This window comes from Aspergillus piperis (genome assembly GCF_003184755.1).
Source record: "Aspergillus piperis CBS 112811 unplaced genomic scaffold BO85scaffold_25, whole genome shotgun sequence".
Lineage (NCBI taxonomy): Eukaryota > Fungi > Ascomycota > Eurotiomycetes > Eurotiales > Aspergillaceae > Aspergillus > Aspergillus piperis.
In genome coordinates, this window is record NW_020291615.1 from 331,931 (window position 1) to 357,739 (window position 25,809).

At 49.9% G+C, this 25,809-nt stretch overlaps 11 protein-coding genes across 11 annotated transcripts; 5 read left to right on the forward strand and 6 right to left on the reverse strand.

Annotated features, from left to right (window-relative positions):
- Positions 1-5: 5 nt before the first annotated feature.
- BO85DRAFT_481315 (peptide alpha-N-acetyltransferase MAK3) lies at positions 6-653 on the forward strand (the record flags this gene model as incomplete). Its single annotated transcript, XM_025663052.1, has 2 exons — positions 6-302; positions 378-653. 2 exons carry the CDS (start codon positions 6-8, stop codon positions 651-653), a joined length of 573 nt encoding a protein of 190 aa, XP_025511181.1.
- A 171-nt stretch (positions 654-824) lies between these two features.
- On the reverse strand, positions 825-6,027 carry BO85DRAFT_523813 (uncharacterized protein). The gene is made up of 3 exons (XM_025665381.1): positions 4,417-6,027; positions 3,968-4,321; positions 825-3,609 (listed from the first exon to the last, which is right to left on the reverse strand). Exons 1-3 carry the CDS (start codon positions 5,620-5,622, stop codon positions 1,027-1,029), a joined length of 4,143 nt encoding a protein of 1,380 aa, XP_025511182.1. The 5' UTR covers positions 5,623-6,027; the 3' UTR covers positions 825-1,026.
- Positions 6,028-6,319: 292 nt separating this feature from the next.
- On the forward strand, positions 6,320-7,386 carry BO85DRAFT_406393 (uncharacterized protein; the record flags this gene model as incomplete). Its single annotated transcript, XM_025657332.1, has 2 exons — positions 6,320-6,496; positions 6,573-7,386. 2 exons carry the CDS (start codon positions 6,320-6,322, stop codon positions 7,239-7,241), a joined length of 846 nt encoding a protein of 281 aa, XP_025511183.1. The 3' UTR covers positions 7,242-7,386.
- On the reverse strand, positions 7,354-9,435 carry BO85DRAFT_453356 (SEC14 family lipid-binding protein). The gene is made up of 3 exons (XM_025661032.1): positions 8,844-9,435; positions 8,503-8,626; positions 7,354-8,427 (listed from the first exon to the last, which is right to left on the reverse strand). The coding sequence occupies exons 1-3, from the start codon at positions 9,059-9,061 to the stop codon at positions 7,816-7,818; spliced, it is 954 nt and encodes a 317-aa protein (XP_025511184.1). The 5' UTR covers positions 9,062-9,435; the 3' UTR covers positions 7,354-7,815.
- A 1,318-nt stretch (positions 9,436-10,753) lies between these two features.
- On the reverse strand, positions 10,754-13,265 carry BO85DRAFT_381899 (Ras GTPase activating protein IRA2; the record flags this gene model as incomplete). The annotated part of the gene is made up of 4 exons (XM_025656443.1): positions 10,754-10,914; positions 10,970-12,812; positions 12,860-12,993; positions 13,061-13,265. The coding sequence occupies 4 exons, from the start codon at positions 13,263-13,265 to the stop codon at positions 10,754-10,756; spliced, it is 2,343 nt and encodes a 780-aa protein (XP_025511185.1).
- A 123-nt stretch (positions 13,266-13,388) lies between these two features.
- BO85DRAFT_504970 (uncharacterized protein) lies at positions 13,389-15,483 on the forward strand. Its single transcript, XM_025664315.1, has 7 exons — positions 13,389-13,569; positions 13,758-13,848; positions 13,979-14,067; positions 14,207-14,244; positions 14,471-14,573; positions 14,924-15,096; positions 15,222-15,483. The coding sequence occupies exons 2-6, from the start codon at positions 13,836-13,838 to the stop codon at positions 15,041-15,043; spliced, it is 363 nt and encodes a 120-aa protein (XP_025511186.1). The 5' UTR covers positions 13,389-13,569; positions 13,758-13,835; the 3' UTR covers positions 15,044-15,096; positions 15,222-15,483.
- Positions 15,405-16,180, reverse strand: BO85DRAFT_161660 (uncharacterized protein). Its single transcript, XM_025654238.1, has one exon. It carries the CDS (start codon positions 16,009-16,011, stop codon positions 15,604-15,606), a length of 408 nt encoding a protein of 135 aa, XP_025511187.1. The 5' UTR covers positions 16,012-16,180; the 3' UTR covers positions 15,405-15,603.
- A 2,330-nt stretch (positions 16,181-18,510) lies between these two features.
- Positions 18,511-20,132, reverse strand: BO85DRAFT_504974 (uncharacterized protein; the record flags this gene model as incomplete). The annotated part of the gene is made up of 1 exon (XM_025664316.1): positions 18,511-20,132. The coding sequence occupies one exon, from the start codon at positions 20,130-20,132 to the stop codon at positions 18,987-18,989; it is 1,146 nt and encodes a 381-aa protein (XP_025511188.1). The 3' UTR covers positions 18,511-18,986.
- A 905-nt stretch (positions 20,133-21,037) lies between these two features.
- BO85DRAFT_453361 (putative membrane protein) lies at positions 21,038-22,119 on the forward strand. Its single transcript, XM_025661033.1, has 4 exons — positions 21,038-21,275; positions 21,381-21,597; positions 21,688-21,821; positions 21,904-22,119. The coding sequence occupies exons 1-4, from the start codon at positions 21,089-21,091 to the stop codon at positions 21,984-21,986; spliced, it is 621 nt and encodes a 206-aa protein (XP_025511189.1). The 5' UTR covers positions 21,038-21,088; the 3' UTR covers positions 21,987-22,119.
- Positions 21,958-24,677, reverse strand: BO85DRAFT_453363 (exosome nuclease subunit RRP6). The gene has a single exon (XM_025661034.1). It carries the CDS (start codon positions 24,607-24,609, stop codon positions 22,255-22,257), a length of 2,355 nt encoding a protein of 784 aa, XP_025511190.1. The 5' UTR covers positions 24,610-24,677; the 3' UTR covers positions 21,958-22,254.
- A 165-nt stretch (positions 24,678-24,842) lies between these two features.
- BO85DRAFT_430026 (uncharacterized protein) lies at positions 24,843-25,757 on the forward strand. Its single transcript, XM_025658274.1, has 4 exons — positions 24,843-24,993; positions 25,056-25,093; positions 25,149-25,219; positions 25,278-25,757. Exons 1-4 carry the CDS (start codon positions 24,953-24,955, stop codon positions 25,368-25,370), a joined length of 243 nt encoding a protein of 80 aa, XP_025511191.1. The 5' UTR covers positions 24,843-24,952; the 3' UTR covers positions 25,371-25,757.
- The last annotated feature ends 52 nt before the right edge of the window (positions 25,758-25,809 follow it).

Below are 25,809 nucleotides of genomic sequence, written 5' to 3' on the forward strand. Positions count from 1 at the left end.
CCGCCATGCGCCAATTAATCTCCAAAGACCTCTCCGAACCCTACAGTATTTATGTCTACCGCTACTTCCTCTACCAATGGGGAGATCTCTGCTTCATGGCCATGGACGACAACAACTCCGAGCTCCAATCCTCCTCACCAATGGTCGGCGTCGTCGTGAGCAAACTGGAGCCGCATCGCGGGGGCCCCTTACGCGGATACATCGCCATGTTGGCCGTGCGCGAGGAGTATCGGGGCCAGGGGATAGCCACGAAATTGGCTCGAATGGCCATTGATGCCATGGTGGAGAGAGGGGCAGATGAGGTAAATCCCTACCTCCCCAAGGTTCCCCATGGCTAAATGCATGTGCACGTTCCACTAACGCTCCATTGGTTGCAGATCGTGCTTGAAACCGAAACCACCAACACCGCGGCGATAAAACTCTACGAGCGACTCGGGTTCCTGCGGAGTAAGCGTCTGCATCGGTACTACTTGAATGGCAACTCGGCGTATCGCCTTGTGCTGTACTTGAAGGAAGGGGTTGGGTCGATGCGGACGAATTTGGATCCGTATGCTCAGCAAACAGGGCCGCCTTACCCCTTGATTGAGGATAGAACGGACACGGCGGTGACCGCGCCGGAGCCGGCGTTGACGCATGAAAATGGGAAGTGGTAGAGGTTATATCTCTACCCTACCTTCACTCTTTTTGGACACCTTTTCCCCTTTCTACCTTCTTGGATGGATGTGAATGACTGTAATGACTATGCTATGCTATGTTATGCTATGATGAAGATATATATGTGGATTTGTTGGTCTGGTTTGGTCTGCTTGCATCGCATTGCATGTGTGCGGGGTTGGGTTGTGGATTACTATAGATACAATCTATTGCTGTTGGGTTTCTATATGGTGGGGTGGTTCCAGGTCTATGTACAGAGTGTTATGTGATCTGATGTGGGGTGGAATAGGAGGGAGGGCATAATGTACAAGATGTTGTATGTATAACAGGGCCATGGTGAAGCCACAATCGAGCAAATAACAAGGGAACAGATCAAGCCGGATACATCGACTTCCTCACCGGCACGCGAATGGCATTCTGGACCAGCCAGTGTACCGGCCGCGGCACCTTCCGCCACTCTTGATCCAAGACCGAGGCGGCCTCCAACATAATCAGCAGAGGAAACTGCGGGCGATGCCAGGAACCGATCTCGATATCATGCTGCGTGAGCGCAGAGGCCACTTGGATCTGCTGCTCCCGCTCTTCGCCGCTGGGCTTATAGCCTGAACTCAAATAGGCGATGGGGTTGGTGCGATACTCCCGGGGTAGTTTGTCGAGCACGGTGGTCTGGAGCTTATGGTCGGGACGGTGCAGATTCAGTCCTACGATGACTTTACCCGCACTCACATCCCAGATCGTGTGAACATTGGTCTCGGGCTTGCGGGGCACATTGCGAATCAAGGAAGTCACGACCGTGCGCTTCATCTTGTATGTTACGTTCCCGGACATGCACGCGTACCTCCAGAGGACCCGGCAGATGTTGTAGTATTGGCCTTTGAAAGCGACCAGGAAGAGTCGCTCCCATGCGTGCCGTTCGAGCTTCGTTTCCGGGCGCTCAAGGCATCGGAAGAGATACCGCAGAGCGGTGGGCATGTCTGCTCGGAACAGAGACAGAATTTGGGTGATGGTAGCACTGTTGAAGGTTAGGTCGTTCTGCTTGCAGATGTCAAATAACCGGTCCAGGGCAGCAAAGTCTTTCAGCCGGACGATGACACCGAACATCTGGCTGATCAGAGATGGAGCGAAACAGCTATCTCCGCAGGAGTCGGCGGTCTGCCTGATGAATGAATCCACGCTCTTGCCACTTTCTAAGTGTGCTCGGAACGTGTTGGGCAGGGTCAGGTGTAGCGCCGTCCGCATCGCACCCATGTTCTCCAGGTACCCGCGCTGCAGCATATACGTGACGAGATCTGCTTTCGCCTTGGGAGCAACCAGGCAATCCAGCAGGGTGAGCCATGTGTTCGGGTCAGGCCGAATGCTCAGTCGAGACATGGCAAGCAAGAACTGACGGAAGAAGCGGAGGTCTTGCCTCTTAGCCGCAGACTTCAGGAGGATATTAAAGGTATCCACCGTCGCAAGGTGTTCGGACTTGAGGAAGATGTCGCGGGCGGCGTTCAGAAACTCATGGTCGAGCAGATATGACAGCGCTCGATTCAGCGCCGCCGTCGACATAAAGCTGGAATATGCCTCATTCCGGAACAGCTGCACAAGGGCCCGTGCCACCTGCTTCTGGTGCGAATAGGGAATCTTCGAGTTATACGAAGGTTTCGACCTCGTCAATTCCTCCACATGTTCCGCGAAGTCCCGAATTCCAGACAAATTCTTCCCAGCAGGTAGAACCATATGCAACTTCGCGGCCTGCTTGACAGCCGACTGTATATCCCATACACCTCGAACCAACGGCACGGGCGCACCCTGACGCTTCAGCGCTTCAATAGACGGGATGATCGGGAAAAGTGGGATTTGGATATCGACCAGAGGATCACTCTGCTCCTGCAGTTTCCTCGCCTGCGCAATCCTATCGCTGACCAACTCAACCACCCGCTCCGAGCCAGACAGAATCACTCTTCGAAACCGACCCTGGCTCTGCAACGGACGCAGCACATGCACCTTGCACCCATTATGCACCGGCACATACCAAACATTCTCCTTCAACGCCATGTCCGTGACGCCGGCCAACAGCGCGATCGTCTCCTCCGGCACGAGCAATTCCTTCTGTTTGACACCCTTCTTCGCCCAAACATGCGTATCCTCATGCATCTCCTCCAACATCTCCCGGATCTTCGTCCACTTATTCCACTGGTTATTCTTTCCCTTATCACGACCCTGACTCTGCTTCGTCAAGAACAGCCGATATCTCAACTTCCGTCGGTCGCGGTGCGATAGTCGCTTCAGCGCAATAGCGGGCGTTTCACCAGCCGACGATCTCATACCCTTCCGGCCCGTCGTCGGCTGCACAGGTCGCGTCTGTAAATCGGAGAAGATATTGAAAACGTGTCGTTCGCTCTTCACCTCGGTTTCCGGGTCATTGTCTAATTGGTTATAGATAGATGCAGGCGGTCCGGTGTCGGCATTCTCTTCACCACGTTTCCCTTTCTGCGGAGCCGCTGCCGACTTCCCCTGCTCAGGCGGAACAACATCCTGCTTTACCTCCGTCTTCACAGCAGCCTCCGCCGCCGTCGTCGAAACCCACCGTCTCGACGAGCTCCCAAACGAGAGCTTCCGTCCCGCCGGTGGCGGCTTCGCTACCGTCCTCCTCCGAGCAGCAGCGTTATATACATTCCCATTTCCACACGGCGCAGGACCTGACGAGGAAACAAGACTCCGGTGTTGTCGTACAGCCGAACCCACCCAGCGAGGGTACAGGAATAGGAGAGGTTCTTCGGGACTAGCCGCAACGGTGTCTAAGACGGTAGATAGACTACGTCTTTTCAGACACGGTCGACCACGAGATAACATGTGGGATCGGAGTGACACACCAACCAAGCGGGGGGTGGGTACTTGGGAGGCGTGGCCGTGGTCGGGGTCGTGGTCGTAGAGAGATCGGAATGGCCGAGGGAAGAAGAGGCAGGGGAGCTTCGGAGCCAAAAAAGTTATTATTACTGTTAGTTAAGTTAGGTGTTGGGTTGGGGTGGTTTGCCGGGGTTGGTAGGCGGTAGGTAGGCGGTCGTGGTTGGCATTTTTACCGCACCTCCGCGGTGCCAAGCATTTACTCCGTATGACATCTAGTCCATCTACTCTTGCAATAGTTATCAGCTGTTGCCGATGATTTATATGACATGAATACACATCAACAATAAACAGCTGGATAATGATACAGTTTCCTACGCTAACCAAGCAGTACTAACCCAACCCAACCCCAAACTCCACCCCCCATCCAAACAAACCACCATAATCAAGAAGAATACTGAAAAATATGCCCTTCCCTACCTACCTCCGCCTCCTTAGGAATCCCCTTAATCTCCCCACCATCATCCATTGACTTGAACTCGAACCGGCCAGAGTATCTCGCCAACAGACTCCCGCGCTTCGAAACGGGTGTCAAATCCAGCATCTCCATGCTCGATTTCCGGTTCTCGGTTCGCAGGACCCCCGGGCCCGTGAGATGGCGTCTAGCTGTTTCGGTGGCCTTTCGGAGATGATTCAGCTTGCGCTGCAGCTCGGTGGCTTCGGTGTCCCCGCTGGATGAGGAGAGTTGTTGGGAGAGGGACTCGACGACGTCGGTGAGGTGGAGGACGAAGTGCCAGCGGGAGGCTTGGAAGACGAACATGGACATGATTTCGGGGATCTGGATATTCATGAGATTATCACAATTAGCATATTGCTCCTTCTGGATGGGGATATCTGCAGGGAACGGGTAATGATATATAGGGGGGGGACTACCTTCTCATCCAAATAAAACAACTCCTCCCCGCCCTCGTCGACGAACCGATCCAACGCATCCACCTTCTCGCGATCCACAATCGCTACTCTCAACGCGTGCATCAACGCCGGGATATCTGCTATTTCCTCTACCGGCGCCCCTTCCTCCTCCTCCATCTCCCTAGAAGTCGTCGCAGTCGTGGTCCGACCCAAACTCGTAGCCCCATACCCACCCCCACCGACCTCACTAACCGGCCTCTTCTTCTTATTCTTCCCCGAGTGAATCGTGAAGTAATCCTCATTCAACCTATGCGCCATCTCCAACTCCGTCCGTCCATGTCTATCCACCAACCGTTTCGTCCTTACCCGCACCCATCTGCGACGGCGCACAAACGAATGGAACCACGGATGCGACCCATGCCACGCCGTCGACTTGAACGAGAACGAATACTGCCATCCCTGGTCGTCCACGTCGCCGGACATATCGACGTACCAGGACCGCCACGCCCACACCCAGCTGGGGTCGGGCACTTGCGCGTTCGTGATGTCCACGGGACTGTCGCGCAGGTCGGCGGTCTGCCAGGCGGAGGGGTCGAAGTTGAGCAGGGAGCTATGTGAGTAGAGCGGGATGCCAAAGAAGAACCACCCGCGTTGGTTTTCGTAGAGGATGTCGAGCTCGGTGTTGGGTTTTAGGCCGGTGAGTTTGGGGGCGTTAGCCCCTGTAGTTGTAGTGGTGGTGGTGAGGGTGTTGCTTTCTGGGGCGAAATCCGTGGCGCTTACATCCTGCGAAGGGGGGGAGGGTTGTTGTTGTTGTTGGCTGGGACTGTCACTTCGACTTTGGTATTGCGATGGGGGAGGGCTCGTGGTGGTTGCTGTTTCTGTAGTAAAGAGGTCTGACGGTTCTGGTCTTTCGGAGGGTCGTCTGCTGGAGGACGGTATGCCTTCCTCCTCTTCATTGTTGTTGTAGTTGGTATTGTCTTCATCATCGGTCGTAAGCCCCAATCGATCCGGTTGCCATTTAGCGTACTTGCGCTTCTTCAGCTCGCCGCGAATTGACCGTTTCGTCCATTTTCGGGAGATGTGGCTGCCGCCGTTTGTTGTAGCGGTGGGAGTTTCTGAATGGCGGCGACGGGGCGCAGTGTTATCAATGAGGGCGATGGAGCTGGTCGTTGTATTGGAGTGGTCGATGTCCATTGTAAGTAGGTGCCTGCCTGTCTGCCTTACCATCCACTGTATCAGAAGCTGAGACCGATCTTGAAGTAATTATAAATTATAAATAAAGTAGAAAAAAGGGATCCGATCATCGCAGTAATAAGAAGGCCATCATTCCGCAGGGATAGAAGTAAATGAATAAGTGTTGTATGTGAGACAAGAACAAACAACTAAGTAAAGTGACTAGTTGGAGATTAAAAGGGGACCTCTCCAATTGAAATAAGTAATAATGGGAGCCTGGACGAGCAGACAGAGGCTACTATATAAAGCAACAAGATTTTTTTTTCTTCGAATTAAGATCAAAGACTAGCCCATTGGAATGGTGCGACAAGAAACAACCCACCGGAACCTGCCTGGTTGGGAGAAGATGATGATAGGAAAGAAAAAGAAAGTTAAGTAGTTCGTTCGTAAAAGCAAGGCATGGGAATGGGAACTTCAAACTTCACCTTCCCGATTTCGATCAATGATGACATCGTTTGCGGGGCGATCGACGCCGTATATTGCCTGAGGCATATACACACGCTTTCACTTGTTGTGTCCCTTGTTGCCTTAGGCATTAAAGAGGGATAAGTTGCTAGTTATCGTAAAGTTAAGTATCTCCGCATCAAACAATCATCAAACATAACTCTACGACGCGTGATTCTCCTCCCTCCTCACCACTACCACCCATACTCCCTCCACACCACCAAAAACACAAAGAGGAATAAAAAAAATGTCCACCGACCACCACCGCAAAATCGAACTCCAATCCCCAGCAGACTTCACCTACCTATACGCCAACACCGTCGCGCTCTCACGAGCAAAACTCGACCTCCACCTACCTCCATCCGCGAACCCCAACGATGGACCGGATCCCATGCGCGAGCGCGTCCGAGAATTAGTCGATGAGGTAAGACGACCCTTGCCCAGATCATACATATAAATCCCACAATGTGTCTAACGACGAACATTTGTAATCTACCCAGTACATAAACCGCACCTTCAACTCCGCCTCCCCCTCCATCAGCATCAACGGACTCGACTCCACATCGCCCGAATGGCCCTTCCCAGCAGCCTTCACAGCCCCCACAGAACAAGTGGAATACGAAGCGTACGACGGGAAACTAGCATCGCGGGTAACATCGCTGTATGCGCAATTGGAGTCGTTGACGACGACGGTGGCGCAGTTGAGACGGGATGCGCCGGGCCGGGCGGCGAAGGCGTATGCGGAGCAGTTGAGGAGGGCGTTGAGGGAGGATGAGGAGGAGGAGAAATTAGAGGATTTGGAAGGGGAGGAGGAGATGAAGGAGGAGGAGGAAGAGCAGAGTACGGGACAGGATACGGAGATGGCTGATGCGGGGGCCACGAGCACAACGACAGCGACTCAAAGGAAGGGGCCGATGACGAGGTCGCGGGCGAAATTGGAGATCTCGCTGGGGACGGAGAACGAGGCGGAGAGGTGGCGGAGTGGGGAGATGGCGGAGGTATATGAGGATGCGTTGCGGACGTTGTTGCGGCTTCAGGGTGAAGGGGTATCTGTGGACACGAGTGGTGATGGGACGGATGGGAATGCGCTTTCTTCGACGCTGGGGAAGGCCGAGAGGGCTGGGCGGGCTGTCGAGGTGGTGGAGAAGAAGGGAGAGAAGAAGAAATGAGGGGTTGTTTAGGCATGTCTGCTTATCACTGCGTTCTTTATTTTCTCTGCTATCGGTTTGGGTTGGCGTTTGCAGGGGTCTTGGGATGATACCAATCGGTTTACAATGTGTTTATAATAATGAAAGATCTGATGGACACGCTCTGCAACGTTCACTCTAACGCTATATGAGTGTATACCCTGGTTCTACCTAGAGCATCCTGACCACGTAACACTTTTATCTTCTGTCCCCTATTACTGACTGCCCCGGCTCCAAATCTATAAAAAGCACCTCGCGCCGCTCATATGGTGTTTGATATCTGACTGCAAAAGGAAAACAAACACGACCAAAAGCAAAAACATATAATAATAGGACCGCGGAATCCCCGAGAACAACTCTCAACAACCCTTCCAGCACGTATCTTGAAATATAAAAGAAAAGTGGACAGGCACCCGCGGAGTACCCCTCCCTAGCAAAACAGTTCTAGAAACAAAAGAAGGGATATAGATCGGCAAGATAGTGCCTGAAGCTTTTACCATATTGATCCAAGATGTAGAACGAAAAAGAAACGAAACCGGTGGATGACACAAAGCCTCTATGCGGTGGCCTGAGCCTCAGCCTCCTTCTCGGCAGCAGCCTCAGTAGAAGCCTCAGCAGCAGCCTCCTTCGGGGCAGCCCACTTGGGGGTCTTGGCCCACTCAGACTCCTGCCACGGGCCCATGTCGCTAAGCTCGCAGCCTCCGGCACACTGGCAGGTACCGCCGAACTCAACAGGGAGGTTCTCAGCGGGGACCTGAGCCAGCAGCTCCTTCTTGTAGTTGGAGCCGAGAACGTGGATCTTGTTCACGGTCACCGGGTCAAGGAAGCCCTTGACCACGCTGAACACGCTGCTGAAGCCCCAGGGGGCGTTGATCAGGTAAAGCTTGCCCAGACGCTCGGGGTAGTAGTTCTGGGAGATGGCAGACGCCTGCTTGACGTAGCCGTAGACGGAGGGGACGCTGGTGATACCGACGCCCTTCAGGTCCATGATGGTGCAGCAAGTCTCGAGCAGCTTACCAGCCTTGCGGGAGCAGGCGGGCAGACGGGGGTCGGCAAGCTTCTCATACTCGGTCACGAGGTTCTGGAGCATGCGCTCGCCGGTGGTGATCTTGTACATGGCATTGAGGTCAATCTTGCCCAACTTCTCGATATAGACAGGACGGCCATCCTATTCGGAGTTCCGATCGTTAGCGTCTCGACCAGTCTAGCGGTGGAGAAAAAGCGGTCTGTTCAAGTCACGCACCTTGTCCGTTTTGTGGTAGTACTGGGGGTAGTATTCGAAAACCTTGGCCTTCTCGGGGTACTCGAAAGTACGGACGAGCTCATCAGTGCCGAACTCCTTCCGCCACTTCTCGCAGTCGACGAACCTTTATTTCCAGACGTGAATGTTAGCGCGCGCTTCGAAAGTTTCAGGTTTCCATGATTCACTGTGCATGGCATCTCGTAACAAAGTCTCTGTGAAACAGGGAGACAAAAATGGAAAACAGAAACTTTCGACACCATCTTCCCAGTAGCACCCGCTTACGCGTAGGCTCCAGCAACAGACGCTAGTCGTCACATCATAATCAGGGAGCAAAAACGTACATGGTCTTGGCAGCAGCGACATCAAACTTCCGGGCTCTCAGGAAACGCAACAGCGTCAGAGTATCCAGCCTCTCGGTGTAGCCAAGCTGTTCCAGCTCGGCCCGGAGCTGCTCTACCTTCGCATCCTGCTCGGGGGTGGTGTGGCCAGGGTGGCCGGGTTGGTCTTCCGGCGCAGTGGTCGGGAAGTCATAGTCATCGTACTTGGACGGAGCCGCCATTGTGAAGGTGATGGTGGATGAAGAGGGTTGGGGGAAAAGAAGAGGAGGGGAGAGTTAAGAGAAAGTTATAAACCCGAAGGCGGGATGAGTTGATGGTCAAAAGGGAGGAGGAGGCAAGAGGAGAAATCGGGCGGTGCAGGGGGGGGGAGAGAGAGGAGGAGAGAGGGGAGTGGGGAGGGACAATTAAGCGGGATGTCGCAGATAGCAGCGGTTAAGGGGAAGGAGAAGAGGAGGAACAACTGCCTAGAATATTGAACAACTAAACTGGAAATTAACCTAGAGGCGGAGAGAGAGAAAGAGGCAAAAAAAAGCCAGAAGGCGAAAAAGAAATGAGACGGCGGACGGAAACAGCCAAACTCAGACGGGAATCCAAACCAAGTCGAACTCACTGTAACTTTCCTTACTACTGCTGGAGTTGACCACTCACTACTAACTTACTACTCACTGCCTACTTGTCTGGCCTGTCAAGTGGCAGTAGTCGGCCTGAATTGCGTGCCTGAAAAACCGAGGGGTGGCGCGTAAAGCGGTCAACCTTCGTCCCCCCTTCTTCTACTTCTTCTTCTTCTTCTTTAAGGAGTACTCTTGAGGCGTCATGCGTGGCTGCACCGGTTTCATTATCGATCCTATTTACTTGTTGATTAGGACACATCCTGCTTCCTGATCATCAATCTCACTGAGACCCTTCGCAACCCCTGGTTGGCGACCACCTAAGCCTCTCCTTCGCCAATGCGCCCTTTCGTTTCAGGGCGGTCGCGCCGAAAGGAATTCCAACTCCCTGCGGCAGTGACGTAGGTGTCTGGACCAATGCTGGTGGGTGTCTGGGCAACTTGGCCGAATATCACTCGGCGGAAATTGCTGGCCAGATACCACCGACGATCAGTTATTTACATCGACCAACTTGAACAGCTCAGGTCGATCATATTACAGTCGAAAGAATCTCATAATTTAAACAATGACCGGTGTTGCAGACTGCTCGTGGCCTAGACACCTCAGAGCATCATCCTCATTAAAAGCCATATAATATGATTCCGGGGAATTTAACAACGCTAAATCCAAGGCATACTGATACATATAAACACAGGGTAACATGACGGCCGGCCTTACCAGAGCCGCTGAAGCAACACAGCGCACCAATCTCATCAAACCGCACTGACCCAATAAAAGACACTCAAGCGCAATATCATTCAACGGGGTATAGCCGTCGCAAGGACAAGACGAAAAGCAACACGGCTCAGAAAACCCCTGCTCATGACCACTCACCCCCGAGCCAGCGAGGGAAGAGTCCAGGACCACACGCTTGGGATTAACAGAGCTGGTCGCCCCACCACATTACTGCCCCGCATAGGAGCCCTATCTTAACAAAATCGGCAAAACGAAAACAAGAAAACGCAACTCATCTTATGCATCCATGGTCGACCCGCACCACGTCTGGGTGGGAAGCCGCATGGTAAAGTGTACAAATCAATCGTCCGTCCCCAGGTCATAACATAGAATAGACGATCCAAACAGATAACACGGCCACGGCCTTCGGGACATGTTAGCGTATTGCCAAGGCCAATTGTCGTTCATAAAATTGGCGGCATAGTAGCCAAGACCAAAGGCTGGCCTGTCTTGAGGCTTGCCGGTGACTATCCGCTCCGTTTCATAGACGTCGTGATAGAGTGTAAAAGAGAGGCCATAGGTGCCGTCTCTCTACCACCCTTTCTTTCGTGCAAATCGTTTGTTCAAAAGTAGAAGCACCTTCGAGACATTGAACTGGACGTACTCCAGATCCAAGTCCTCCTGGTTGTCCTTTTGCATTTCGAGCAGATCATCGAGCTTGAGATCCAGCTCCAAAAGACCACGAGCACGGCCTGGCATAATTTGTTAGCTAACATGAGAATGAAAAGAGTTAGATTCACGGCGTACCTTTGTAATGCAGGCTGATGACAAAAGTGCCTGGCAAAGGACTCTTGAACATAAAATAGATGTTGGCTCGGCGGTTCTCGGGCACGTTACTCTTGCGAATGACACCTTCCTTCTCAAGCTGCTGGTGTGTAAATTTGTACGGCCCGAGTTCCTGGTGCTTCTGCTGTTTCCGCTGCTTGCCCTCGGACTGACTGCGGACGTTGTGAAGATACGACTTGTACGTTTCCAGCTGACCCACCAAGTATGCATTGTGGTCGCGTATGGTGGCAAAGACTTCTTCCAGTTTCTTCGTCTCCTTCAAGACATTCTCCTTCAAGCCGCCCAGGTACGCCAATTCCTGTTCAACCTCGTCACGCAGGAGACTGAAGTCATCGGCACGTTCGATGACGCCCAACTTCATCAATTGATCGAGCAGTTCTATAGTGCGGATTCCTTTCCGGACCATCACCGCATCGTTCTTGAGGGTTGCAGCACTCTCCGCAATGAGATATAGCCGTAGCGGACGACGCATTGCCGGGTGTTTCGGAGGGAGAGACCGCAAAATCTGGACAAAGGTGGATTTGGCCTCCATGAAGAAGACTTCCTCTTGGGTGATATCCAAAGCCGCGGTCAGATCATCAAGAGACGTCTCCCAGCGGCTAAACAAGGGCACGGTGATGGTCCTGTTTTCCTTCCGGGGGACCTGTGGTGGCGCAGAACCAAGCTCCTGCAGGATTTCATTGAGATGGGAGTGCTGGTCCTGGGCCAAAGCCAAGCTGTGCTTCTCCAGCAGGGCGTGTGTGGCGTACATCTCGTTGAGGGTAATCTGCAACTCAAGGTCTCGCTTCGAGAGCGCGACGTAGTTGTCCATCTCCAAGCTCTCGTAGAAATCTTGCACATCACACAGATCGAGCATGAACTTGTTCACACGTTCCTTGTTCTGCTGGATAAAAGGCTGAAGTTTCGCCATGTACGGCTCCTTGGCATACGAAGGTTTGTTGGCCAAATTCTGAAGCATCTTCGCGATCAGAGTCAACGTCCGCCGGGGTTTCTCCGTGGGCGTCGATTCAATCAGCATATACGATCGGGGCGTGACAATAGCGGGGTTGATGAAGCGAAGGAAGAAAAATCCTCCGATCAAGGTACAGATGGTCTGATCTTGAGCGTCCGGGTACTTGCGTCGAGACAAGCTTCTGATCTGCTTGCATATCCATCGAATGCCGTACGGTGTCTCTTCCACGGACTCGATAATTATGTTCAAGAATCGGTTGGCATAGTCGGTGAGCATCTTCAATCGCGGTTCGATAATGGCCTGCACCTGCGCATTTGCCGCTGCATCTTCCGCCGTAACAGATCTCTGAAGACTTTCTGGCAACGAGCCCTGCTCCTCTTCGATCTGTTTCACCATGGTTTCATACACTTTGAGCGGGTTGATCTCCAAGTCGACGTCGCGCAGCTCGATCAGGGCATTGATCTGGTTGGCAAGGACTTGTTTCAGGTAACTCTGACCAGGACCGCGCCGGGTGTAGGTGGTCATCATGCGGGAAACAGGGGTGTTCTGGCGCAAGAGTGACGAGTACTCCGGAGTGTTATCGAACTGATAGGTGAGGACAGACTGAAACATGGTAAGTAGCAGATGTTCTTCACGACTCTCATACTGATTTCCGTAAATAGTAAACATCACAGTTTGCAGGAGGGAGTCGATCTCGGACATGGAGACTAGGCGGCACAGGTGGGCAATGTGACGGGGTTCGGACTGGAGAAGGAAGAGAAGATTGCCGTACTTCTGTGTTCGCTCATCGTTAGGAAAGAATCCCTCCTGGGGATCTATAGCATCGTCGAGGTGGCTGGCAACTTCGTTTTGCTGGTACTGTCAGGAACTACCCATGCAAGAGACGGATTAATTCTTACTTCTTCCAGAGCCATACGGTTTTGGATCAGCAGGGCAATCCGTGAATCCAAATACCGCACATCTTTTTCCAGGACGAAGTTCTTCTTCGATTGCGTTGAAATCTTCGCCTTCAGTTCGCGCAGATATATTTGAGCTGTCGCATAAAATGTCAGCAAGCGTGTCCAAGTTCAAATATATCCCACCCAAATCTAGTGACTAACCTCTCGCCAAATCGTCTGATATATCCAAATCCCTGTCCTTAGCGTTCATAGACATGTACAGCGCAGTGACTGACAGCCGCTTCGACTGGCGGAGGGACCGCGTATCGTGGGAAGACATGGTGTTTTGGCGTGTGACAGGCTGAAAGGAAGAAGACGATGAAGTCGAGGCTCTCGAAGCGGGTTGTAGCATCGTAGCAACGGACATTATGCGCAAGAAAGGAGCGTATAGAGGTGTGCTGGGATCGAGCAGCACACGATTGGGTGTTCAGGCGCGATATATGCGGGCGAACAATCAACCACACCGATACTCGACACCTTCAATATCGCGATTATGACAATTCAAGCTGTGGTCGCAGATTTTGTCTTTTTAGAGACCACTGATCATTTGGAACAAGACAAGCGAGTGCAGCGACGCAACGCAGGTGGTTCAAACCCCCCTTATCGGACGTGTGGAAAGGCTGTAGCTGTAGAGGCGAATGAGCGATCGGAGCGAGCTCTGTGCACGGTTGGTGAGTTTAACGGTGTTGGCAACCTCGAGACGTGGACGCCGCTAGTCGCGTAAGAGAAGGAGTAAAAATAGGATGGAGAAAAAGTAAAGGGCGATCGGAATGGAGGATTAACGTGTAGCGGAGCGCGATGGATGCGATCAACAGGAGGCGTCTCAGATACTGCCCGGCGGTTATAAGGGTTAACTTAGAGAGCAGCAAAAGATAGGCGGTGGGAATAATTCCGAATCGGAGAGGGACGGAGGAGTTGCAGAGAAAATTAAAGAGAGATGGATGGGTTGTGTGGTATGGAAGAGGAGATTTCTCACTGCCGAAGAAGGAAGGAGGCGCAAGGCAAGGATGGAGAGGATTAATTTAATGATTGATGGAGAGAGTGTGGAAAGAGAGAGACTGGAGAGAGAGGGGGAGGGAGGCAGGCAGGAGGAAAGATGCCGGTCGGATGCAGAGGAAAATCAATCAGGGCAACCTACTAACCAACAGGGGAAAGGGATCGGAATGACAGTGAATTAAGAAGGGAGAGAGGGTGATCGAGTAAGAGAAACAAGAAGTAATAAGGGAGAGATGGAAGAAGTGCGGTGAATAGAAAAAAAAAAAGTTAATAAAAATAATAAGAAGCGATCCCAATCAATCAACTTTGTAGAATGCGGCAGGATATCAGAGTGGAAAGTTGACAATGTGGTGAAGGGGATGACGACGACGACAAGAACAAAGAGGGTACAACTGGAGGGTTGGAAGTATTGAAGAGGGAAAAATCAATAATAATAATAAAAGTAAATAATGATCATTAAGGGTAGAAGAATAAGAAGAATGGGTATTGATTGAGCCAGTGCACCAGAGATCCAGGAGAAACAAGAGAGGGAGGGGAAAAAAAGGCACAGGATGGTTCGCGAGTGGACTTAAGGAGGGGAGAAATAAATCCGCTCGAACCCTCACGACGGCGTTTACGGTTGGTTAAGGGTGGAGTTGGTTTCCGTGACTTGCAGCGGACGGGATGGAGAGCCAAGCAGGTACCACTGCCACTAAATAAAAGTAAATACTTTTTAGTTGCGCGAGGATTCAAATTTCGTCAGGGCAGTTTGACCTTGAGTATGGCTGGTGTGGACCTGCATCTAGTCTACACCTGCATCAATATCATGCTGAGGGTTTGCTCTGCTGGGGAGTGGTTTTCTTTTTTTTTTATAAAGTCGGTTTAATAAACGTGTTTCTTAAGACTGACAAATTCTCCTACTTGTATGTATCATCATTTGTATTAATCCTTTTTGTTTCTTTTTTATTTTCTCTTGCCCTGTTTTCTTCTTACAGCGAGTGTGTCAATCAGTGAGGAACTAACTAGCACTGACTAAGTATTGCATGAGAGGGGGGAGGAGGGGGGAAAGGAAAGGAAAAAAAAAAGGGAACGGAGCACAGGGTGGCCCAACGGTTGAACGGATTACATGAAGGCCCTCTCTCCACTCAGACAGCCCCAGAGACCCAGTGAACAATTCCTGTTCCTGAAATTGGTCCCTACGGTCTTGGTGTGTCGGTCTGTCGGTCTGTTCCTCCCCTCAGGGATTATTTACCCACCCACCATCACCAGCACCAGCACCAGCACACACCTCCTGATTTTTAAGGACTGGTCAATCCATCCCGCTTCCAGCTGACTGACTGACTGACAGCCAGACAGAGAGAGAGTAATAGGCAAGACAGACAGACGAGGTTGAATTGATCAATGCGTCATGACTGTCAATCCAAGACAAAGAATTTAGAGACATTCTCCAGGTCAGATGTTTTGGATATAATAGCTGGCCTATAACCATGGACGGAGAGATAATAAAATAAATTAGCGTTCGTCCAATTCCATTTACCGCTTTGGGTACTATTTCTTCCCCTCCTTCCTCTCCAAGTCCTCTCCTTCAAACCTTCGAACGCCCTTAACATCATCTTCATCCCCATTCCTCTTATGAGAGGAAGAAAAAAAAAATTATTACTTCGTTATCCAAACAACTAACAAATAATTCCGATTATACCATTAAACCAGTAAAATCTCAGTAGTATCCATTAATCAATTAAATCAATCATCCGGATCGTCCCCCCAAATAATGATATCCGGATGATCGTCTGTCGCCGCTTCTTGACCGTCGGATGGTCGCCCATGCAAGAAGACGCAAGGGGAAAAATCCAGCGGAGCCCACGGCTTGCACGTACCGTAACCGGGGGGTGCAGATAGATGTTTAGTAGCGCGTAGGTTAGGTTCGGAGCTAAGCAAAGTAAAGAAATAGCGGCACTAAACCAAACTAGATAGAAATACCAAGTAGAAGAGAGACTAGCATCATTTGCAACAGTAGTTAGTATAATAGGAACAACCAGGCCATTTTTACAGAGTAGAAGAAAAATATAATTAAAGATAATTCGAAACTTAATAACATGATATCTTAATCTTCTTTTTAGTGCATCAGCCCATCGCATGGCACATTCCAAGGTTTTGCAAGGAAATGTTTAATTTCGCATGACCTGAGTAGTTGTTGATTAGTGCTGGTTAGATACTTTTGTAGTTTAGTCAGTCCCTTTTCCCCATCCGTCCGCTGGCTCGCTTTGTTTGTCTGTCTGTCTTTTCTTACCCCTGGCCCAGTGCTTCTCCGTCCACGGGTACCTGAGTCCCCGTAGTCCGTATCTAGTCTGTTGCCACCACACCCACACCCACTCCTCTCGGTCGGGTCGGGGGTTTGGCACAGTAACAAAGTAAAAAGAGGAGAGGAGAGGGAAAAAAGAGGGGATCTACTCCGTACTCGACAACGCGACGCGGCACTAGTCTGAACTACTTGCTACTGCACACGCAACTGTGCAGAGAGAAAGTGGAGGGATGAAAGGGAAAAAAAATAATGAAATAGAAGAAAAAAATAAGAAAATGCACAAAATCTTAAGAAAATCTCGATTTACACATGCATGACATCGCGTTTTTGAGTTACGACCCATAGGTCAATCATCCTGTCATGGGAGGACATGATGGCAGGCAGGGCAGCACAAAATTCTGGAGGAGGGGAGGAGCATGACTTACTCCGTAGTTCGTTTACCTGCAGGGCGCCCAGTTCCAATCTAACTTTAGCCACACACCACACACACACTTGATGGGGAAAAGTGAGAGAAAGAGAGAGAGAGTTTGGTACCACCGGTTCACTAATCACTACTACTGCCGGGATAAGATTGGTGAGACGAAGTTGCCGGGGGCGGAGTATGACTGAATCTTAAAAAGGACCAAGTTTCAGATTTGCGCGATTCGAGTCATCCATCCCATCCATGGATTGGACGGGAGTTGCATGTGTGGTACCTGCAGCATTGGTGGCTTTTCATTTTTAGTACGTACATTAGGCCCGCCTGACACGATGGATTGATTGATTGTTTGTTTGCTTCGCGTAGAATGGAGAATTTGAAATCGAAATCTCATGTGTCGAGATGGTGTGGTTTTATTGGCTTTTTCCGATGAGGGGTTCTGAATCATTTGGTTAGTCATTTTATTATGATGTTAAGCGACATGCTTGATTTTGATCCCTTCTTTACTAGTAACTGTACTGCTGGAGTCGTAGTAATTTTCCCACAGTTGTTTGATAAATCTAGCCTGCAGATTTGCAATTCTCGCGTAGTACAGGATCTAAAGCATGTCTAGGAATTTTGGAGTCGGGTAATTATGTGGAATTGATGAGTGATAATGCAAGCCTATGACGATGCAGCATTGCGATGCGAGACATTTGAGATACGATCAGAGTCGGTGGGTGGGTAACTCCTGGCCCTGCCCTCGTGAGCCGGGGGTCCATACGTAGTAGAGAATCTACTCCCTCCTTATCAGGGATCGGCTATCTGCCAAGTTTGGATGCATACCAAGCACCCATGGTGGATATTGCCACTGCATTGTATCTATGTAATTGTCTGTTATTCTTGGCCTGAATATATTCAAACAATACTCCGTGGAATAGCAGTCATAACCGTGAATACCCTTTGTGGCTTAAATTCTTGGTAATCAGGGTCAACGTATGTATGTAGATCGACCGGGGTTCTTCATTCTAAAGCCTCACGGTGCATACTGCCGGGCTTGGCAGAAGAAATACAGTAAAGAAAAATAAGATGTTATAATAAAATGATGGTAAATTATCTACAATCAATAACCGAAAGAAAAGAAGAAGACGGAATACCAAAGTAATCTACATAACACAAAATATCAATCCTGCATGACTCGTGAAGCGAACCGTGAAATTGAAACATAACATACTAAGTTCCCGCCCCAGATTGACTACTACCGTATCTAGATAGCATATCCATCCCCAAAAATCCCTCATTTTATGTTTAATTGTTAATGATCTCCCGATATTAACATGGATCCTGCGACAGGAGCAAACGATGGAAAACGATCGACATGATCCAAGTTAACCTCGCACAGATCCTACAGTAGTAATCAGCAGTGACCACTTCTCGTCAGCGTCATCATGATCTTTGTCATTGTCATTAGTAGCTTCAGTTTTCTCCACATTAATTACTACATAGTAGATGTAGATGAACTCATATATCTATATATTCGGCAATATAAGCGAGTAAGAAAGTATGATTCAGATCCCGACCTCCTACCTTCAAATCCCTAATTAAGTAACAACACAGTTTCAGAGAGAGAGAGAGCAAAGAAAAAGAAAATATTAGAGAAAAGCAATACCCACCCTCCCCAAACCAGAAAGAAAAAACCATACTAGTAGATAATCAGCCCAACCCCAACTCTAATCTACTAAACTTCGATAGTCCACACCTGTCAAAAGCAAACATCATCCACTGCCATGCAAATCCAGCAATCTGCTTATTGGATGTCACGGATTACTACTGGTCCTAGCTAACTAACGAATCAACTATTTCTTTTTCAATACTAGGTAACTAAATGCATTAAGCTTGCCTATGCACATATGCACACACTAATCAATCGTGTACCACCTTCACAATAATGTGGGGTCACACATATTCTTGTTGCTGTGGTACATCCACCAAGTGACACACATATGCAATGCATGCAGCCTGCAATCTGTGCATTATGCACCCCAAATTTCAGTGTGTGGTTGTGCTGTCAGTGGAGGTTGTCTGGCATAGCAGGCTCCTCCTGGTTGGTTTATGTTTGTGTTGGGTTGGTCTTATTCGGGATTGATACTGATAGGTACTGAAGGTTGGAGCTATGAGCACAGGATTTACAGTTAGTGTGGTATATAATTGTCTTCTACATTGGTTAGTGGAAAGCAAGAAAGGCGGTCTACAGGAAATGGAGTCATAGTTTATTCAATGAAGCAAAACTATGTTGGATTTTATGAGAGCTTATTTTCTGGCGGTAAGCAAGTAAAAAAAGGAATGACTATTGATACCAAGCTCCCAGGTCATCTCAAACCGTGGGTAAGGATGCAAGCACGGTCACTCTGTTCTCAAGAACTGCCGTCACCCGAGAGGTAGCCCATGTCCCGCAGCCGGTCTTCATCCCACATAAAGAGCATGTATTGTGGGTGGCCAGAACCGGTGAAGAAGAGGCTCATCTCTTGATCTGGATTAGCAGGCTGTTCCTCCGCGATCTCGTACCAGAGACGGTGTGGGCCATTATCCTCCTCGATGAATACAAACGGATCATACATCCTTTTGAGCATTGGGTCAGTATTTGGAGAAAATTTCTGCTTATTGAACTTGGGATCGCTGTTTTCTAGCTTTCCCCAAATGGCGTTAAGTATTCTCTCGCCAGCAGCCCTCCAGCACTTGAAGCGAAATTTTTCTTCATCATCCAGTCCTCCATGATGCCATTTCTGGCCCAATGTGCGCTTGAACGCCAATCCTCCTTCCAACAGATAGTTGCAACCTTCTTTCTCAGAGAAAGAGCGGAGAGAGCTTTCCAGCTCCACATTATCGGCAATGCACCTCGCTGCATCATCATTGTGGAGAATCTTATTCACAGTTATCACCTGATATAGCATCCAGCCAGTGAAATTCTCTAGGAAGCTCTTCCAAGGAGCATTGGCTTCCTTGCGAGTCATAGTGTGGCGGGGTATGGTGGTCATCGCCTGCAATAGAATATCATGTATGTAGAGGGCACGTTCGACTCGTAGCAACTCAGTCCTAGAAGCAGTCCTCGACGTGGGCCTACCATGTTTTCCTGTTTGTCGCTCAATTGTGTTTTCAGTCAAACTTTTGGCATAAAATTGGACGAGGGCATAGAACCACAACATGCTGCGGGCCTGCTCCTCAGATACTTCCTGCTCCAACTCAACTTTGTGGGTGTTGTAACGGAATAGGAGAGCCGTGAGGCCATAACTCTTGTACCAGTCTGGTTGGACCATGTCACAGTGGACATACGCGTAGACTCGGATCTCCTTGGGGATGGTGTTGTACATGACATGTCTCATCCAATTGGCTCCATAGGGTGCAATTTTCTGTAGCATTTGAGGACATTCCTTTTCGATGAGAGCATGCACTTCCACGGCAGGAATATCAAGCAGAGTGATCTTGTTCCGAATGTTTTTGGGAAAGTCGGAGAGACCTGGTCCAGTAACTCCTGGGTTCACCGCAGAATGACTTGACGCCATTTTGTCAGTGAAGGCGCTACTACGTTCCCTTTGTAGAAGTTTTTTGTTTTCCGAGGTTTGTTTTCTGCTAATTCCTAGGCGATAGAAGATTGAGGCGTGTTGCTGGGAAAAGAAGGAGACCTCTATGACTACTTGCCTCTATTTATAATATTTCGAGGGACTCGCGGGGAGTAACAGCAAGTCTTGGTTGAGGACATGCTAAGGAAATATCCATATTGAAAACTACATGACGGTAGTTCCCATGAGTTGGTCTTCTTGCTGCGTGAGAGAAGTGGAATGTCCCTGAGTACTATGGAGCAGCGTTGAATGATTGCATCGGAAACAGCCAGACATTGATTAGGAATAAGACTTCCCGTGAGCGCTTTCCAGGCATGACAAAAAGATAGAAAGGACTAGCAGGTGCTACCACTATTGCTTCCACACTAGGAGAGGAATGTATGTCTTGTGGAGACAACGAAGAGGCGACATCAGGCAACATTACTCAGTCAGGTGACTATTATAAAGGAAGGGAAAGCACGAGTCTAACAAAAGCATACAACCTATGTATCAATCAATCAATACTACTAAAACATTATCCTTCCCCGAAAAGTGGACCCCAGGCACCCGAATGGCCATTGAATCTCCCCGAACAAAGCCCTTTCATCCACCGGGCTGTACGAACCCCTGCGCATTCCTGCATGAACCCTAATTTGTATCCGATAAGCTTAAATTCAAATCCTACAATGATGAGATAGACATGTCAAAATAGCCCTAAGAAAACACACATACAACATCATCCGCAATGCTGGAGAAAAATAAATCGATAGTCCCTCATTTACCCGCAGCTATTCTTTCAGCCGCAATCACATGCAAAAATCCACCTTAACGGAGTTGTATTTCCTCCGTTTCTTCAGCACCGCGTTCCCCAAATCTCCACAACCACCACCATCACCACGTCACTACCTCAATCCGACAATATGCCCTCCCTCAGAACAACCTACCTAGTAACCTACAACACCATCAACGCCCTCCTCTGGCTCTACATCTTCTCCTCCATTGTCCTCTCCCCCTTCCAATCCCCCCAAACAACCTACGCTACCCTCGAACCCTGGACAAGATGGACCCAAACAATCGCTATTCTTGAAATCCTACATGCTGCATTAGGCAAGTCAAGCCCCCCGCCCATCACCATATACCTAAAATCCCTACAACATCCCAATTCCACTCCCGACATACCACCAAACACCAATAACTAACTGCAAAGAAAAGGCCTAACCCGCTCCCCCATCTTCACAACCTTCACGCAAATCTTCGCCCGCAGCGTCCAAGTCTGGGCCATCAACTACGCCTACCCAGAGACGACCAGCCCCTCACTAGCATACAAGTACATACTGCTGGCATGGTCATTCGCAGATGCAATCCGGTATTCTTATTTCGCGGTCCTAAGTGCCGGTGCGCCTGTGCCGGGATTGTTGAGGTGGTTGAGGTATGCATGCATGCAACTTACTCTTCATTTTCTTCTTTCATTGTTCCTCCCCCATTCATATAGATAACGTGACTGAACTAATGGGATTAGATACTCCCTCTTCCTGGTCCTGTACCCCATTGGCATCGGAAGCGAATGGTGGCTCATGTTCCAGGCGCTGCGCGTTACGAATAGCATCTCTGTTCAGGCGTTGTTCGTTTTCTTTCTGTTTCTTTATGGTCCTGGTGAGTTGTTTTCCCTTTTGCCTCGTTGATGTCGATTTGTAGGTGGTATGGGATGGATGGTTTATTGATGAGTTATGTGTAGGTTCGCCCATGATGTATTCGTACATGGTTAAGCAGAGAGGGAAGACTTTGGCTGGGGGTAAGGAGAGGAAGGAGAAGAAGTGAACGAGTGGTTGGTTGGTGGATGCAGGATGTGGCTGGTTAGTTATGGACTAATATTGCGGGGAATGGATGTGGTTGGTGGTATGGGACAACTAGTATAAACGAATGATACAATTGGAACAGGCTGGATTAGACAAAATTGAATTGATTTGAAGGAAGATTCAAAACCGGGTATCGCTATGCATTTACAAACACTATGTCCAATGCCCATGCTTTTGCGCACCATTCCTCTGACAAAGAAACAACACTCCTTTCTATCACACCTAACAGATCACCGGAACGTAAACGCCTTACCAGCAGTCTCGCGCTTCTGTTTCCGCACGCCCGACGGAGCATCGAGCACCTTCGCATATGGGTTATAGCGACGCCGAGACGGGAGTCCCGAAGTAGCCTTGGGGTTGGCATTGAACACAGAGGCAGCGGACTCGTAGTTGAAGGCAGCCTCCTCTTCCTCCTCTTCTCCGTCCTCCTTGGAGGCAGACTCAGGCTGTGCTGCGACCTTGTTCTTCTTCTCCTTGCGGCGCTGTTTCTTGGATGGCTTATCTTCAATGTCTAACGAGGAGCTGGCGTCCGTGGTGGGGCCATCGATTTCCGATGAGGCAGACTGCAACTGCTCGACCGTCTCTGCGGGGGCAGCCTTGCGCTTGCGGGGGCCACCCATCTCCTTGACGGTGAAATACTTGTTTTCGTCCTCCTCTTTCTTTTCTTCCTTAACGGCGGGAGCAGAGGTAGCGGGTTTCGGCGTTTGAGGTTGAGCGGGTGCGAGCTTCTCGCGGGCTTCGGAGACAGTTCTAGGCATAGGTGGAAGAGGGAGGGAGAGACGTAGAGCTTCGGCTGAGGCAACGGCGGAGTATTCGGGAACCGTGGGGGGTTCTTGCGACTCCAAAACGGAACCCCAGAATTGGGATACCTCATAACGAGATACAGTGGGGAGATTGGCCTCTGCTGGGGATGGGGATGAGACATCGACCGCCTGTGTCGCCGGTGTGGCTGGTGTACCCCTGGTTGGCTTGACATACACGTCACGCCATTCAGGGCCTTCAGCACCCTCATCCTTCGCCTTCTTGATGACTTCCAGAAGGTCTACAGCGCGGTTCTGGACAATTGGCGTCACGGGCGACAATGTTCGGAACAGGGTGCCCAAGTCGAGCGGCATAGTGTGAGCAACCCTAAAGAGAACGTGCTTCGGGAACACACACTGCACGCCTTCATCTTCCTCTCTGGCAACCTCGTCACGCCACTGATGTACTGCCTTGAACACGGCGAACTGTTCCCGGTTGACCACAACCGAATTGCGGGAAAGGAGGTCGTACCAACCGCCCGGTCCTTGACCAGTAGCAGCATCGTAGACAGGACGCTCGTATACTTGCAGAGCTTCTTTCTTCGACTGCTCCAAGACGTAGTCGACAAGGTTGTTGTCAGGTAGGGAGTTTTCGACAAGTTCATTGCGAATGTGGTCGTAGATGTGAAGAAGGTAGTGAGTATCGGAGCGAGCGTAGTCGAACATGCCTTCCGGGATCGGCCGAATGCGCCAGTCGGCCATCTGGTAGCGTTTATCGGCTTCGAAATTGACAAACTTCTGCAGCAAGAACTTCAAACTGCGCTTCGGGTAGTTCAACGCGCACGCAGCATGGTATGTATCGAACATGCCGACGACATACAGCCCCAAGTCGCGCTGAAGCCAAATGATATCCATCGAGGAACCGTGAAGCACCTTAAGAATGTTGGGATCCGTAAACACTTCGTTGAGAACCTGCAACTCCTCCCTCCACGGCTTAAGCGTATCGACAACCCAATCCTTATCCCGAGTGCTAATCTGCATCAAGGAAACAAGACCCTGGTACGAATGCACATCGTGATGCTCCAAATCAATCGCAATCTCCTTCGCAGCCTTAAGCTCCTCCAACATCTCCTTCACACCTTCCTGAGTATCCACAAAAGTCGCCTTTGTCGACTCCCACGGCTGATAATCCACCGGCGGCGAGACACTGTACGACGAAGCGGGGTACTTCGCGGCACGGATCTCCGTCTCGTATGGGTTGACATATCCGACCGCAGAACCGGACAATTTCAACGAGTCCTTCAACGGAACTACAGCATGGGGCTTCGTCTTAAGCAGCGGCTTGAAAGGGGCGGTATCGGTGTTATCGGCCTTGCGCTCAAACAGCAATTGCGGCTTCGGGATCTTTGACGGGCCGTAGTCGTAGATGGTCGGAAATTTGGCGGGTTGCTTCTTCGCGGCCTTCGCAGCGGCAGCGGCAGCCTGATCTTGTTGCGACGGACTCAGCTTCTTAATAACACCAGTAAATTCATCCAAGCACGCGTCGGCCTTTTCCAAAAGCGCATCGATAACATCCACGACACCGCGCCAATTGTCTTCAAGGGAATCTTCGTCGTCCAGAGTCGGCGCGGAAATATCGGTCCCGGCGGTGGCGGCTTTCAGGATGGACGAAGTGAGCGACAAGAGTCGGTTGCTCTGCTCGTCCAAGGAATCGGAGACCTCTGCGTTAGAGGTGCGATGGAAATCGAGATCTTCGGCTGAAAGTTGACCGGCGGTGCGCGTCACCTGCATCAGGGACGACTGCACCTGTTGCTGTAATGAGCCGAAATCTGCTGTGGAATCCATGTTGAGAAGCAGAGACCAGACAGACAAACCCGTTGGACTCTGGCGGCAGCAGCAATGGGAAGTGGACTTGTCTTTCCTGGATAAGAAAAAAAAGCAGTCGGAGGTGGAGAAAATCGTCGCGTCGGTTGATACTGACCGCCTGCTTGAAAAGTACTAGTGATCATCACGGGTGATCTCGAAGATGGATTACATAAGGTGCAATGAAGATGATCTCAACTGGAAAGCAGGTTTCATTTACATGCACTCGAAAATATCAGCATCTGGTCTTAGACAAGGGATAAAGTCATCTATCTCATACCCTTGATTATCTGTGGAAGGAATTGTCCGATTCATCCGACCCAAGATGTCAGCATCAATCGCCCCCGAGTGCAATGATATCAAAGAGTACGACTCATTCACCAGCACACCCCAACACATATCTAACATCCAACTAACAATTTGAGTAGAAAATATGATACATGCTTCTTGAAATGGTACAGCGAAAGTAAGTCTCAAGTCCCTTATCCCAAGTAAGCATATAACTCACCAAAGACCCGCAGAGTACCTCCGTGGCAACACCACCTCTAATGATTGCGACGAGCTTTTCAAGAAGTACAGGGCTTGTTTGAATGTATGACTCTACTCAAACCAGCTCTCAAGCTAGCTACCTAACTAATCTCGTCTAAAAGCTCGCACTGAAAGAACGGGGTATCGACACCATGCTTGATGATGCTCGCAAGAGTGCGAAGGAGAGCGAAGCTGAATACACGCGGAAAAGCTGATGCGTTGTGTTCACGATTTTTTATCAATCTTTTCTTTCGTTTCCTTTCGTTCCTCTTTCGATGTTTTTTTTTTCTTGCATTAGGGATGTTGGTTACGATGGACCTCTCCTCTCCGACGACATAGGGTTGGTCCAGAGACCCCGCCCAGCGAAGCATTCATCTCATTTCATCTTATTTTGTGCTGTATCTGACTCTCCTATCGGGTGTTTCATTGTCGAGAGAAGACGAGTCTACGATTGTATTATTAACACATGTCATTTTGGCGTTTTGGGTGCATCTCTCTAGACGCTTTTGCTATCATGGCAGGAGTTCTAACTGTCTATCTAGCTATGTTGTACTATATATGAAGCATATACTGAAGGTTAAAGCTTGATCTTGCAACCCGTCTCTATATCGTGTATCAACATTATATACTAGATTATTATCTAATGCGACATGA

Coding starts and splice junctions, on each gene's coding strand:
- BO85DRAFT_453361 (XM_025661033.1), top strand. CDS start 21,089: ATGCCCTCCCTCAGAACAACCTACCTAGTAACCTACAACACCATCAAC. Junction 21,276..21,380: donor AATCCTACATGCTGCATTAG/GCAAGTCAAGCC, acceptor TGCAAAGAAAAG/GCCTAACCCGCTCCCCCATC. Junction 21,822..21,903: donor TCTGTTTCTTTATGGTCCTG/GTGAGTTGTTTT, acceptor AGTTATGTGTAG/GTTCGCCCATGATGTATTCG.
- BO85DRAFT_453356 (XM_025661032.1), bottom strand. CDS start 9,061: ATGGCGGCTCCGTCCAAGTACGATGACTATGACTTCCCGACCACTGCG. Junction 8,627..8,843: donor GTCGCTGCTGCCAAGACCAT/GTACGTTTTTGC, acceptor CTGGAAATAAAG/GTTCGTCGACTGCGAGAAGT. Junction 8,428..8,502: donor ACTACCACAAAACGGACAAG/GTGCGTGACTTG, acceptor AACTCCGAATAG/GATGGCCGTCCTGTCTATAT.
- BO85DRAFT_161660 (XM_025654238.1), bottom strand. CDS start 16,011: ATGCGATGGGCTGATGCACTAAAAAGAAGATTAAGATATCATGTTATT.
- BO85DRAFT_430026 (XM_025658274.1), top strand. CDS start 24,953: ATGTCAGCATCAATCGCCCCCGAGTGCAATGATATCAAAGA. Junction 25,094..25,148: donor CTTGAAATGGTACAGCGAAA/GTAAGTCTCAAG, acceptor AAAGACCCGCAG/AGTACCTCCGTGGCAACACC. Junction 25,220..25,277: donor AGTACAGGGCTTGTTTGAAT/GTATGACTCTAC, acceptor CTCGTCTAAAAG/CTCGCACTGAAAGAACGGGG.
- BO85DRAFT_523813 (XM_025665381.1), bottom strand. CDS start 5,622: ATGGTAAGGCAGACAGGCAGGCACCTACTTACAATGGACATCGACCAC. Junction 4,322..4,416: donor TGTTTTATTTGGATGAGAAG/GTAGTCCCCCCC, acceptor ATGAATATCCAG/ATCCCCGAAATCATGTCCAT. Junction 3,610..3,967: donor GGATTCCTAAGGAGGCGGAG/GTAGGTAGGGAA, acceptor TTGGCTCCGAAG/CTCCCCTGCCTCTTCTTCCC.
- BO85DRAFT_453363 (XM_025661034.1), bottom strand. CDS start 24,609: ATGGATTCCACAGCAGATTTCGGCTCATTACAGCAACAGGTGCAGTCG.
- BO85DRAFT_504970 (XM_025664315.1), top strand. Junction 14,068..14,206: donor GGAAAGGGATCGGAATGACA/GTGAATTAAGAA, acceptor TCAACTTTGTAG/AATGCGGCAGGATATCAGAG. Junction 14,245..14,470: donor AGTGGAAAGTTGACAATGTG/GTGAAGGGGATG, acceptor GGACTTAAGGAG/GGGAGAAATAAATCCGCTCG.